Consider the following 14282-nt stretch of genomic DNA (forward strand, 5'->3'; position numbering starts at 1 on the left):
AAGTCTCTTCTTATTGGTGTCCTTTAGGTGTGGTTTCTTTGCAGCAATTCAACCATGACGGACTGATTCAGTCTCCTCTGAACACTTGATGTTGAGATGTGTCTGTGTACTTGAACTCTGTGAACTATTTATTTTGGATGCAATTTCTGAGGCTGGTAATTCTAATAAACTTATCCTCTGCAGCAGAGGTATCTCCGGGTCTTCCATTCCTGTGGCGGTTGTAATGACTGGGCAGGAAGTAGGTGCAACATTTTAATAACAGCACCACGCACACGCCACTAGCCTAAGGCAGTATGCCAATACACAAGAACAACACCAACTGGTGAGTGAACATGGGAGAGTGACATATAAATGGGAGGAATTGATGAAGGTAATGGAGTCCAGGTGTGAATGATAATGATTAACAGGTGTGCGTAATGATGAGTGCCAGGTGTGCATAATAATGAATCCCAGGACCGGTGGTTAGTACTCTGGCAACGTCATACGCCAGAGGGGAGGAGCAGACATGACAGCGGTCCTCATGAAAGCCAGTTTCATCATAGCACTTGTAATGATGGACTGTCATTTCTCTTTGCTTATTTGAGCTGTTCTTGCCATAATATGGACTTGGTCTTTTATCAAATAGGGCTATCTTCTGTATATTTTGATTTGTTTAACACTTTTTTGGTTACTACCTGATTCCATGTGTTATTTCAGTTTTGATGTCTTCACTATTATTCTACAATGTAGAAAATAGTAAAAATAAAGAAAAACCCTTCAATGAGTAGGTGTACTAAAACTTTTGACCGGTAGTGTAGGTCTTCATGCTCTCTTGAGAACCTTGATGATCTCAAAATGGAGTCAGATGGTAGTGGTAAGCGCGCTGAGGTTGAGCTAGTCCAGGATGAAATGGGCCTACCTGCGGCAACAGTTGTAGTGGAGACTTCCAACGTTTGTCTGAGAAACCTACCAGAGATCATTTTGGACCGGTAGGAGTGAGATATTTAGAAAGAGTGGATTCCTGCATTTTTCAATTCGTGTGCTTTGCTCTCCGCTAAAAGGGGTGATCAGCGGGGTAGCATTGAGTGTATAGGTAAATCAAATGAAAAGTAATATTCCTAGTGTTTGTGGCGCCTGGTGGCAATGGTGAAACTGAGAATACTCTGTCTTGTTGCGCTTTGACACAGAGTTTCTTCCTGATAAGGTCAGGTTAGGTTATATTTGCTATTCTGTGAGGGCCTATGTTCTGAACACGCTTCGGTTCTATACGTGCCAAGGATTCAGACATGTTGCAACAGTGTGTAGAAGGGAGATCCCATGATGTGAGAAATGTACCGGAGGGCATATTCAGAGGGAGTGTACAGTTGGGATACTGAAAGCACTGTGTCAACTGTGGGGGTGCCCATGCAGCTGGGGATCCGAAGTGCCCTGAGAGAGAGGTTGAGATTGCCAGAGTTCGAGTGGGGCTAAAAAGTTTCCTATGTTTAGGCATTGAAGAGAGCTGAGGATAGCCTAGGGGTGAGTGAGTGGACTGGGAGTCCCCCAGTGAGTAGGCCTGAAGAGAGAGTCAGAGAGGATGAGTTTTAGTAAGGTTGGATTTTTTGCGTCGATGGAGTGGAAATCACAGAAGATAAATGTGGTAGTTGCAGCAGCAGAGAAATATTTGGGTGTGAGATTTTAATGCAGAAGATCTACAGGAAGTTTAGAGAGCAGGGGTTCCATCCTCCCAGGCCGACGGCCTGGTGTAGGATCGTTTAGAGCCAAAGTATTGGGATGGTGAGGTGGGTTTTTAGGGATAGTGAATAGGTGCATGGTTAGATGGTGGTGCAATTTAAGTTTTTACCATTCCCCTTTTCCCTTTTGTTTTTTTGTTTTGTCACAATGTGGAATGCACATTCCCAACTGAGGAAGTCAGCAATACGCCAAAAAGCGTCTATTCTGACAGAAATTCACAAGAAGAAGAAGAAGTAGATTTGCTTGATTGCGGCATTGACTATGTTGGTTGGCAAGCAAAACTTGACATTAGACATAGTTCCCAAAAGTGAACTGGTCTCATCGACTTGACATAACATAGTAAATGTAAATCCGGTACATTCAAATTAGTATGATATGTTACGTTTGGTATGGTTACATAAGACAGATGGTTACTTGTTTGGGGTGGGCGTATAATGCGAACGTCTAGCAACCCAACGGTTATGAGTTTGAACCTCATCACGGACAACTTTAGCAACTTTTCAAATACTTAAGTTACTTTGCAAATACTTAGCATGTTAGCTAACCCTTCCCCTAACCCTTTAACCTAATTCCTAAACTTAACCCTAACCTCTAACCTAGTTAACGTCAGCCAGCTAGCTAACGTTAGCCACCTAGCTATAATTCGTAACACACACACACACACACACACACACACACACACACACACACACATATATATTGTTAAACCTTTATTTAACTAGACAAGTCAGTTAAGAACAAATTTGTATTTCAATGACGGCCTTGTTCTGGGGCAGAAAGATAGATTTTTACCTTGTTAGCTCGGGTATTCAATCTTGCAACCTTTCGGTTACTAGTCCAACGCGCTAACCACTAGGCTATCATACATTTTGCAAATTTGTAACATATCATACGAAATTAGTGACTGACATTCACAAATTAATACATACCATACAAATCATCCTAAATGGAGTTGTAGATTTACCTACAGACTAATACAAAATATTCTGAGACCAGGTTGGGTAGCTAGCTATCTTTACATTTTAGCAGAAGCTCTTATCCAGAGCGACTTACAGTATTAAATCCATACATTTTCATACTGGACCCCCTTGGGAATCAAACCCACAACCCTGGCATGTGGACGCCACGCATCACCATCCTTGCACTTTGAAACCAATGTATAGCACAGTTCACCTGGCAAAATGGCTGAAATTGGTGGGCTTGTTACACATTGCAAGCGACTGCCAACTGACTGATATACAATTCCCTTTCCATCATAAATAACTAACTCACATTATTATTTGTAGATCAGTCAGTCACAATTTACCCATGATCTTTACCCATGATACATTACGGTTTTGATCCTCTCAACCACAGCCAGTCCGGTCAGTTCGAGCTGGGCAAACTTAACACAGTCAGTGCGATACGTTTAAAGGCGAATGCATACACATTATTTGTGTTGAACTATTATAACTGGGTCTTGTAATCTTGTTGTTGTTTAATTGAGAATAACAAGCATCACACATGCGTAAATTACACGCAGTTTTGATACGTTTCCGTAAATTACCGCGTCTTTGTTCGTCACATCATATTGGCCGTGTTCGAGAGCATCAAAACGACTGCATGCGACTGCCGACTGAATAATCTACAAATCACCCTGCATCATAAATAGCGATTTATTATAATTTGTAGATCAGTCAGGCAGTCACAATCTACCCATGATGCATTGCGGTTGTGATCCTCTCGAACACGGCCAATGTGGGAAGTGGTGGTGCTGAAGAGGCAACAACGAAGATGGCGTGCTGTGGGAATTGCTTATGTTGTCACTGCTGCTGCAGGGATGAAGAGACCCGAACACCCGAGGAACTGGTGAGAGAGAATCTGTATAATGTCTTATAATGTGTAGAATTGCCTCAATGTGCAAAATATTGTGTGTGAGTTTTCCAAGGAAAACTGAGCCTATGTCCTGACTTCACCCTGGCTGGAGAAAGCTCCACCCTGTTCTGTTCTGTTCTGATCTATGGATATCTCTCAATGCTAACTTAGGTAGCTAACTATGTTGCACAATAGCTTGATAAATAAATATTGAGTTTGACTATGTTACAGAATATAGCTGTCAGTAACATTATAGGCTAAATAAATGTTTTGGGGTAATGTGTTCTGTGAGTCAAAATAAACAACATGACAGCTAGCTGATAGTGCTGAGCAACTATGCTAACTAGTAGCCACTGGCAATACGCTAGCAAATATTTTTTATAACTAACCATCCTTGTTTTATCTGTGACTCTAGCTTGATGCTTGCCAAGCACGACCGATGCCATTTGTTTATGCATGATGTGCATTGTCAAACACCCTATCGGACTGTTTGACAAGGGGGCATTATTTGTCGAGGAAGTGTATGGTTAAATAAAGGTTACATTTGAAAGAGCGCAACGTTAGCATCTAGCTATTTGTTTCCATCCAGCTATTCACAGCCTTGTATGACTCAGGAAGAAACCTCAGACAACAGCTTGCTCTTTTGTTGGGGTTATTGTGGGGCACATAGTACTAGCTGTAGTAAGTGCCAGGTATCTTTTCATGATGACTGGGAAGGTGCACTGCATAACCTTATTTGTCAGGCTGAGAGTAGTTTTGTTTCGTTGTTTTGTTATTGTTCATGCACAATGATGGCAGTGTCACATTCTTCTAATTTCCAGACTATTCTTGGGGAAACTCAAGACGAAGAGGATGAGATCCTTCCAAGGAAAGATTATGAGGTGATGAAATCCCTTTGAAGCAGATCAAGATGTTGGCCTAACTCAGTATGAATGAAGGGAAAATAGACACACCCAAATGAGCATCAGTGTAGCTCTTGACTATCCTGGTTGCCAGTCTGTTTTGGCTTTTTTGCCAACTCCTTATGGAATTGTCATGTCAATGTAAGGCCTGACAATGACAATGGAGTAGGCAAGAGCACAAAATAATATGGGACCAGGCTACCTCTTGACCACGTCTGTTACCTGCGTATCATTGAAATTTCTCTCTGCAGAAAAACAAACTACAGAATGAATTCAATTAAACACACACTGACTCCTCTTCCAATGGTTCTCTCTATATTTTGGCAGAGCCTGGATTATGACAGGTGCATCAATGAACCATATGTTGAAGTTCTGGAGGAGATGAACAATAAGGTATACTAAGAAATTAATTGTGGTATTGGTATTGTGATAAATAAGCCTACATTTTGAGTTAGTTACAAAGTCGTTACTAAGTCATTAAGTATGTGGTTAGACCACCAACTACACTAGAATGCCTTTGTTTTTTTTACAGCTTCTGAAAATATCATACTTTTCATTTCCACAAACTGCATATTGCAATTGTGCTGTTTTCCATCTCTTCTAACATGGGTTCTTCTATCGCATTATTAGAGAGCCAAAAAGTATGAAGCTGTGAGGTGGATGCTGGTGTTTGCCATTGGAGTTTCAGTAGGCCTGGTAAATGCAATCATGTTCTATGCTGGATGAAGAATCAGACATTCAGATTTTTGGTTGGCTTACATACCGGTATGTTAGCGATAAACAATGGACCTCTGTACATTCTCTGGAAATAATGTGTATGACGAAGGTATGGATGATGTGCAGGTGCTTCTGACATATGTCTGCATGCTTTGAAAAAAATAATATGCATATTAAGCTCTTATTAACACCATTCTCTTTTCTTTCAGGTGGGTGTTTTTGTGGACTTTTTTGTACGCCTTTTCACTCAGCTCAAATTCAACTTGGTGGGAAAATGTATCTTTTTTTGAAGATGGAATATTTCACTCAAAGTCTATGCCTAATTGATAATGTCTTTCTGATGTTGAACATTGCAAATCAACATATTGTATTAGTTGAGAGCAGTGAGGTGTTGTGTGGCCGACAATGCTTTTCCTTAGCCAGTGTGTGCTAGCTGTGGAGGAGTGCAGTGAGAAAGGCTGCCTGGCTCTTTCGCTTCTTGAGCTACTGGCCTTCAACATGATGTTCATCTTCATCGCCAGTGTGTTGGTCCTCATTGAGGTAAAGACGCTCTACACAAATACCTAACATGTCCTAACATGCTATTATGTCCTTACATGTTATTGTTATGCTATACATTAGTAAGATGGCGCCGACAGACATGGCAGCTCTGCTTCTAGCTCATAAGCAACTTTGCAGTATTTTGTTTTTTTCTGTGTTGTTTCTTACATTATTAGCCCAGAACGTTTTTTTGTGTTGTTACATATAGCCGGAAAGAACTTTTGGATATCAGAGTGGCGGTAAATCGGCAGCGTTACGACCAGGAATACGACTTTCCCGAATTGGATCATTTGTTTGTACCCCCCAGGGCAATTGAACTTATCCCAGAGGCTGCTCCAAGTCATCGCCGGCGGAGAAGAGGTATTCACACCATCCACCACATCCGAGTTTGTTACTCGCTAACGTTCAATCTCTGGAAAATAAAGTAGTCGAGCTCAGGGCGAGGATCTCCTTCCAGAGAGACATCAGGGACTTTAACATACTATGTTTCACGGAATCATGGCTCTCTCAGGATATACTGTCCCCGTCCATACAGCCAGCTGGGTTCTCAGTTCATCACGCAGACAGGAATAAAAAAAACTCTGGGAAGAAGAAAGGTGGTGGTGTATGTTTCATAATTAACTACACAAGGTGTGATTGTGATAACGTACAGAAACTCAAGTCCTTGTGTTCACCCGACCTAGAATGCCTCACAATCAAACGCCGACCGTATTACCTCCCAAGAGAATTCTCTTCGGTTGTAGTTACAGCCATGTATAGTCCCCCTTAAGCCAATACCCCGACGGCCCTCACGGAACTACACTGGACTTTATGCAAACCACATATCCTGAGGCCACATTTTATTTTAGCTGGGGATTTTAACAAAGCAAATTTGAGTAAAACACTACCGAAGTTCTATCAACACATTGACTGTAGTACTCGCTTAGAGAAAACACTAGATCACTGCTATTCGCCTTTTCAAAATGCCTACAAGTCCCTCCCTCGCCCTCACTTTGGCAAATCAGATCACAACTCCATTTTTCTCCTCCTTTCCTATAGGCAGAAACTCAAACAGGAAGTACCAGTGCTAAGGTCTATTCAAAGCTGGTCTGACCAATCGGAATCCATGCTTCAACATTGTTTTGATCACGTGGAATGGGAAATGTTCCGGTTAGCCTCTGAGAATGACATTGACGCTTAAACGGACACGGTGACTGAGTTCTTTAGGAAGTGTATAGGGGATGTTGTTCCCACGGTCACTATTAAAACCTACCCTAACCAGAAACCGTGGATAGATGGCACATTTGCGCAAAACTTAAAGCGCGAACCACCGCATTTAACCATGGCAAGGTGACTGGGAATATGGCTGAATATAAACAGTGCAGTTATTCCCTCCGTAAGGCAATCAAACAGGCAAAACGTCAGTACAGAGACAAAGTGGAGTCTCAATTCAACGGCTCAGACACGAGATGTATGTGGCAGGGTCTACAGACAATCCTGGATTATAAAGGGAAAACCAGCCACGTCACGGACACCGACGTCTTGCTCCCAGACAAGCTAAACGCCTTCTTTGCCCGCTTTAAGAATAACACAGTGCCACTGACGTGGCCCGCACCCAAGGACTGTGGGCTCTTGTTCTCTGTGGCCGACGTGAGTAAGACATTTAAGCATGTCAACCCTCTCAAGGCTGCCGGCCTAGACGGCATCCTCTAGCCGCGTACTCAGAGCATGCGTAGGCCAGCTGGCTGGAGTGTTTACGGACATATTCAATCTCCCTATCCCAGTCTGCTGTCCCCTCTTACTTCAAGATGTCACACCATTGTTCCTGTACCCAAGAAAGCAAAGGTAACTGAACTAAATGACTATCGCCCCATAGCACTCACTTCTGTCATCATGAAGTGTTTTGAGAGGCTAGTTAAGGATCATATCACCTCTACTTTACCTGACACCCTAGACCCACTTCAATTTGCTTACCGCCCTTATAGATTCACAAGACAATGCAATCGCACTGCACACTGCCCTATCCCATCTGGACAAGAGGAATACCTACGTCAGAATGCTGTTCATTGTCTATAGCTCAGCCTTCAACACCATAGTGCCCTCCAAGCTCATCATTAAGCTTGGGGCCCTGGGTCTGAACCCCGCCCTGTGCACCTGGGTCCTGGACTTCCTGACAGTCTGCCCCAGGTGGTGAAGGTAGGAAACAACAATTCCACTTTGCTGATCCTCAACACAGGGATCCAGGGCCTCAGCCCCCTCCTGTACTTCCTGTTCATCCATGACTGTGTGGCCAAGCACGCCTCCAACTCAATCATCAAGTTTGCAGATGACAACAGTAGTAGGCCTGATTACCAACAATGATGGGACAGCCTACAGGGAGAAGGTGAGGGTGCTGGTGGAGTGGTGCCAGGAAAATAACCTCAAAGTCAACAAAACGAAGGAGCTTATCGTGGACTAAAGGAAACAGCAGAGGGAGCAACCCCTATCCACATCGACGGGACCACAGTGAAGGTGGAAAGCTTCAAGTTCCTCGGTGTACACATCACTGACAATCTGAATTGGTCCACCCACACAGACAGTGTGGTGAAGAACTTCAGGAGGTTTTTTCAACCTCAGGTTTACAGATGCACAATTGAGAGCATCCTGTCGGGCTGTATCACTGCCTGGTACGGCAACTGCACCGCCCGCAACCGCAGGGCTCTCCAAAGGGAGGTGCGGTCAGCACACAATGTCACAGGAAGATGAAAAAGATCATCAAGGACATCAACCATGCATCAAAGCTGGGTCCGAGAGACTGAAAAACAGCTTCTATCTCAAGGCCATCAGACTGTTAAATAGCCATCACGGCTGATCAACCCTGCACCTTAGAGGCTGCTGCCCTATATACATAGACATGGAATCACTGTCCACTTTAAAAATGGAACACTAGTCACTTGAATAATGTTTACATACTGCTTTAACCATCTCATGTGTGTATATAGTGTATTATATTCTACTGCATTTAGTCAATGCCACTCTGACATTGATCATCCTAATATTTCTTAATTCCATTCTTTTACTTTTAGATTTGTGTATTGTTGTGATTTGTTAGATACTACTGCACTGTTGGAGCTAGGAACACAAACATTTCACTACACCCGCAATAACATCTGCTAAATATGTGTATGTAACCAATAAATTTGACTTGATTTTTAAAGTCAACTCCTGATAAATGCAGTAGCTTGGGACTGTCGTGATACCATGTAGTTATCAGAGCAATTAAAAAGGGACCTATATTACACTTCAATGGAGTTTACGCTTATCTGAAGTGTACTTGTCAGGAGTCTACTGTACTGTACTGCCTGCATGCCTGCCTGTACTGAACATGCTCATAATCCCTTTGACAATACGCTTTGACAGCTTATTATCAAAACCTCTTTTTTTTTTTTTTTTTTTTTTACACCTGTTGGATAGTTATTTTGGTTTTCTTTGCTTGTCTGGTGGTATCACATCAGATTTGTCCCAACTCCTACTGATTGTCCCTTTCCTGTGTTCTTTAGCCTGTAGCTGCAGGCTCGGGAATTCCTGAGATCAAGAGCTACCTGAATGGAGTAAAGATACCTGGAATAGTCCGGCTACGGACTTTCGTCTGCAAGGCTATCGGAGTCCTCTTTACCGTATCCGGAGGTACTACAAAATAGATGGAACAAGGTCATATTCACTAGGCACCAAACGGAAGACAACTGAAACAGAAAGGGACTACCTGAACTTGTCCAATAGAAACAGTAGTTATTTTGCTTTCCTTTTCAAAACATTTTGCTACAGTGTGCACTAATGAATACGACCCCTGACTTTCCAACAGATGCAAACATTATAGCATTTAACTAAAAGGAATCCAATGGCAAAGCGTCTGTTCCGCCTCTAAGTGTTTGATCCCTCAGGTCTGTTTGTGGGGAAGGAGGGTCCAATGATCCACAGTGGAGCCATCGTGGGAGCCGGACTCCCTCAGTTTCAGAGCATCACTTTCAAGAAGATCAACTTTGACTTCCCCTACTTCCGCAGTGACAGGTACAGTAGCATACTCTGTAAAGTGCTAATAGTGCAGTTGTTCATCATTATAAGTTAAATCTCTGTGCTTAATCTTGATTTCAGGGACAAGCGGGACTTTGTGTCGGCGGGAGCGGCGGCCGGGGTGGCGGCTGCGTTTGGGGCACCAATAGGGGGCACCCTCTTCAGCCTGGAGGAGGGATCCTCATTCTGGAACCAGGCGCTCACCTGGAAAGTGGTAGGTCAAAGGTCACAGACAGAGACGCATGCAAACACACACACACACACACAGGCTATTTTTCTGTCATTGTCAGTCAGCCTGGTCTGAAGTACCACTATCTTCCTGTTTACCCCCCAGCTCTTCTGCTCCATGTCGGCTACGTTCACCCTCAACTTCTTCCGCTCGGGGATCAACTACAACAAATGGGGCTCGTTCCAGCTCCCTGGCCTGCTCAACTTTGGAGAGTTCAAGGTACAAGCACTCATTCACGTTCATGTTGTGGAGGTGTGCAGATAGTGTTTGTGGGTCTGTGTGTGCATATAATGGTTTAGCGGCTTGAGTTCTATGTCTCCATGGGTGTCCATCCCTCTCCCACAGTGTTCAGACGGGGATAAGAAGTGTCACCTGTGGACGGCGGTTGACCTGGCCTTCTTTGTCCTGATGGGGGTGGCGGGAGGGCTGCTGGGGGCCTTCTTTAACTGTATCAACAAGAGGCTGGCCAAGTACCGCATGAGACACGTCCACCCCAAGGCCAAGTTTGTCAGGTACCTGCTAGGAGTGATATGTACATACACATATACACTTCATTGTAGTGACAGTTGCGTTGCTGCAATGCTTTGTTACAAATTAAACTTTTGTTTTTCAAATTATCAATATATTTAACTTCCCCATCTGAGTGGAAAGGCATATTTCTCAAAGGGGTTACAGTGATTTGTGTTTCATGTCATATTCTTTGTCTGGTCCCTGGGAAGAGTTCTAGAGAGTCTGCTGGTTGCCATGGTGACCACGGTGGTGATCTTTGTGGCATCCATGACATTGGGGGAATGTCGTGACTTGGCCTCCACAATCACCAACAACAACACGACAGCTCTGGTACGTTTGGCAGAGCTCAACTTTATAAAAAAGTGAAGCTTATAAAAAGAAGATATGAACAGCCGAAAAACAACGTCATAATCATCCTAAAACAAGCACTAAAAGCATATTGAAACATAACGAGACCATAAAACTACGTATATTCATACAAAAGCCATCCTTAAAAAGTTTATTGGTGTTTTCTGTTGCCTCTCTAACCTCAGATTGGCTGACTGAGTTGAATGAAGTGAAATGGCATTGATCCCAACCGTGCTAGTGTTCAGGAGGGTGCAACAATGAAGAACATTCAGATAGAAGTGTATTGTATAGAACCGATATGATGGTCTGTCATGTAGATTAGGGAATCCAGATAAAAATGTAATGAGTAGCTTTGTCTGCAACGTACTGAACGCTTCAACTTACTGAATATACCCCATTTTCAATGTTTGACTTCACTGAACATACCAAAGTTTCAACATTCAATGTTTTTAATGGTGTAAATGAACCGATTCATCGGGCAGCACACACCGTCACTCCAGGGTCAGCCATTGTGTTAATATTTTAATGTTTCAATCTATGGCATAGACATCACCTCTATTCCAAAACTGTTTTCCCAGGTCTCTAGTCTAGTGTACACTCAAGTCCTTCAGAAGTGGAGTTTCACATTTTGAATACGTCCCACATCGGACAGACATGTATACAGTGCATACATGTAACTAAAGTTAGAAACATGCTCACATTCAATGGTTTTGTTACAATGGTAAAATGTGTGATATGGCGCTTTATCTAGGTGTCCCTCAACGAAGACGTCATCAACTCTACAATCCGCCAGTTCTTCTGCCCCAACAAGACGTACAACGACATGGCCACTCTGTTCTTCAACCCTCAGGAGGTGGCCATCCACCAGCTCTTCCACCAGGACGGTGAGACAAGGGCTGTTCTTGGATCAGTTTAGCCTTTTAGATAATGATGAATGAGATTATGGACAGGCTCCCACCTGATTTTAAGGGCAAAACTGATCCCATGCCTGTACTAAACTGCATGCTCAATAATCTCTATTTAAAGTACTTCTTAGTTCCAGGACTAGGCTTAATCTGTGTTTTCTTTGAACAGGGTCCCTGGTCTCTATACACATACACACCGAAATATGTTTGTGTACTGGTGATGGCTACACTTTAGTTAATCATTATACAGAACATAATGAACACCTCTGTGGCCAACTGAAAAATATCTGATGTGATTGGTCAAAATACCAAGTAGTGGAAGAAAGATCAGCGTTGGACTGCCATGTGTAAACGCAGCCTTAGTGTGTGATTTCCTGTGTTTTCTGTCTGTCTCTGTAGGTACGTTCAGCCCTGTGACGCTGATTGTGTTCTTTGTGCTGTACTTCCTGTTGGCGTGCTGGACGTACGGCGTGTCGGTGCCCAGCGGCCTCTTTGTGCCCTCGCTGCTCTGTGGCGCCGCTTTCGGACGCCTGGTGGCCAACCTCCTCAAAATGTAAGACCAATGTTCTGATAAAGTTCTCAATGTTAGGCCAACGTTCTCATAATCAAATGTTCTCAGTGTTAGGCATGATCTAATGTACGCAAATTGTTAGGCTGTCATTCTCATTGTAATTTTTTTTCCCGAAATGTAAACCCAACGTTCACATAGTCAGTACTCAAATATGTAAGCCCAACTGTCTCATAACAAAATGTCCAGGAATGGTAATGGTGTATATCAGATTCATTCATATGTAAAGTACCAGTCAAAAGTTTGGACACACCTACTCATTCCAGGGTTTTTCTTTATTTGTACTATATTCTACATTGTATAATAATAGTGAAGATATAAACTATAAAATAACACATATGGAATCAAGTTGTAACCCAAAAAATATATTTGAGATTCTTCAAGGTAGCCACCCTTTGCCTTGATGACAGCTTTGAACACTCTTGGCATTTTCTCAACCAGCATTATGGGGTAGTCACCTGGAATGCATTTCAATTAAGTGTGCTTTGTTGAAAGTTAATTTGTGGAATTTCTTTCCTTAATGCGTTTGAGCTAAATCAGTTGTGTTGTGACAAGGTAGGGGTGGTATATTTGGTAAAATACCAAGTGTATAGTATGGCAAGAACAGCTCAAATAAGCAAAGAGAAATTAATTTAAGACATGAAGGTCAGTCAATGTGGGAAAATGTAAGAATTTTTAATGTTTCTTCAAGTGCGGTCGCAAAAATCATCAAACGCTATAATGAAACTGGCTCTCATGAGGACCCCGCCACAGGAAAGGAAGACCCAGAGTTGCCTCTGCAAGCAGAGGATAAGTTCATTTGAGTTACCAGCCTCAGATTGCAGCCCAAATAATTGCTTCAGATTTCAAGTACACAGACACAACTCAACATCAACTGTTCAGAAGAGACTGCGTGAATCTGGCCTACATGGTTGAATTGCTGCATAGAAACCACTGCTAAAGGACACCAGTAAGAAGAAAGGACTTGCATACGAGCAATGGACATTAGACTGGTGGAAATCTGTCTTTTTGGTCTGATGAGTCTAAATTACAGATTTTTGGTTCCAACAGCCGTGTCTTTGTGAGACGCAGAGGAGATGATCTCCGCATGTGTGGTTCCCACCGTGAAGCATATAGGAGGAGGTGTGATGGTGTAGGGGTGCTTTGCTGGTGACACTGTCTGTGATTTAAGCCACACTTAAACAGCATGGCTTCCACAGCATTCTGAAGCGATATGCCATCCCATCTGGTTTGTGCTTAGTGGGACTATCATTTGTTTTTCAACAGGACAATGACCCAACACACCTCCAGGCTGTGCAAGGGCTATTTCGCCAAGAAGGAGAGTGATGGAGTGCTGCATCAGATGACCTGGCCTCTACAATCACCCAACCTCAACCCAATTGAGATGGTTTGGGATGAGTTGGACCGCAGAGTGATGGAAAAGTACCCAACAAGTGCTCAGCATATGTGGGAACTCCTTCAAGACTGCTGGAAAAGCATTCCAGGTGAAGCTGGTTGAGAGAATGCCAAGAGTGTGCAAAGCTGTCATCAAGGCAAAGGGTGGCTACTTTGAAGAATCTAAAGTACATTTTGATTTGTGTAACACTTTTTTGGTTACTACGTGATCCCATATGTGTTATTTCATAGTTTTGATGTCTTCACTATTATTCTACAATGTAGAAAATAGTAGAAATAAACCCTTCAGAAAGTATTCATACTCCTTGACCCACATTTTGTTGTTATATACTGCTCAAAAAAATAAAGGGAACACTTAAGCAACACATCCTAGATCTGAATGAAATAAATAATCTTATTAAATACTTTTTTCTTTACATAGTTGAATGTGCTGACAACAAAATCACACAAAAATAATCAATGGAAATCCAATTTATCAACCCATGGAGGTCTGGATTTGGAGACACACTCAAAATTAAAGTGGAAAACCACACTACAGGCTGATCCAACTTTGATGTAATGTCCTTAAAACA

The 14282-nt window shown here is 42.7% G+C and overlaps 1 protein-coding gene across 1 annotated transcript in view; it reads left to right on the forward strand.

The window, feature by feature from the left end:
* The first annotated feature begins 3086 nt into the window (after positions 1 to 3086).
* clcn6 (chloride channel 6) overlaps positions 3087 to 14282 on the forward strand; it is a 32231-nt gene continuing 21035 nt past the window's right edge. The window contains exons 1-14 of the mRNA XM_014136526.2: positions 3087 to 3561; positions 4389 to 4448; positions 4797 to 4862; positions 5100 to 5165; positions 5396 to 5462; positions 5620 to 5726; positions 9245 to 9371; positions 9626 to 9752; positions 9837 to 9969; positions 10090 to 10203; positions 10330 to 10496; positions 10704 to 10824; positions 11594 to 11726; positions 12147 to 12300. Coding sequence (XP_013992001.1) covers positions 3487 to 3561; positions 4389 to 4448; positions 4797 to 4862; positions 5100 to 5165; positions 5396 to 5462; positions 5620 to 5726; positions 9245 to 9371; positions 9626 to 9752; positions 9837 to 9969; positions 10090 to 10203; positions 10330 to 10496; positions 10704 to 10824; positions 11594 to 11726; positions 12147 to 12300 — 1517 coding nt within the window. The 5' untranslated portion in view covers positions 3087 to 3486. The remainder of the gene's footprint in view (positions 3562 to 4388; positions 4449 to 4796; positions 4863 to 5099; positions 5166 to 5395; positions 5463 to 5619; positions 5727 to 9244; positions 9372 to 9625; positions 9753 to 9836; positions 9970 to 10089; positions 10204 to 10329; positions 10497 to 10703; positions 10825 to 11593; positions 11727 to 12146; positions 12301 to 14282) is intronic.

The sequence above is a fragment of the Salmo salar genome, chromosome ssa13 (genome assembly GCF_905237065.1).
Source record: "Salmo salar chromosome ssa13, Ssal_v3.1, whole genome shotgun sequence".
Lineage (NCBI taxonomy): Eukaryota > Metazoa > Chordata > Actinopteri > Salmoniformes > Salmonidae > Salmo > Salmo salar.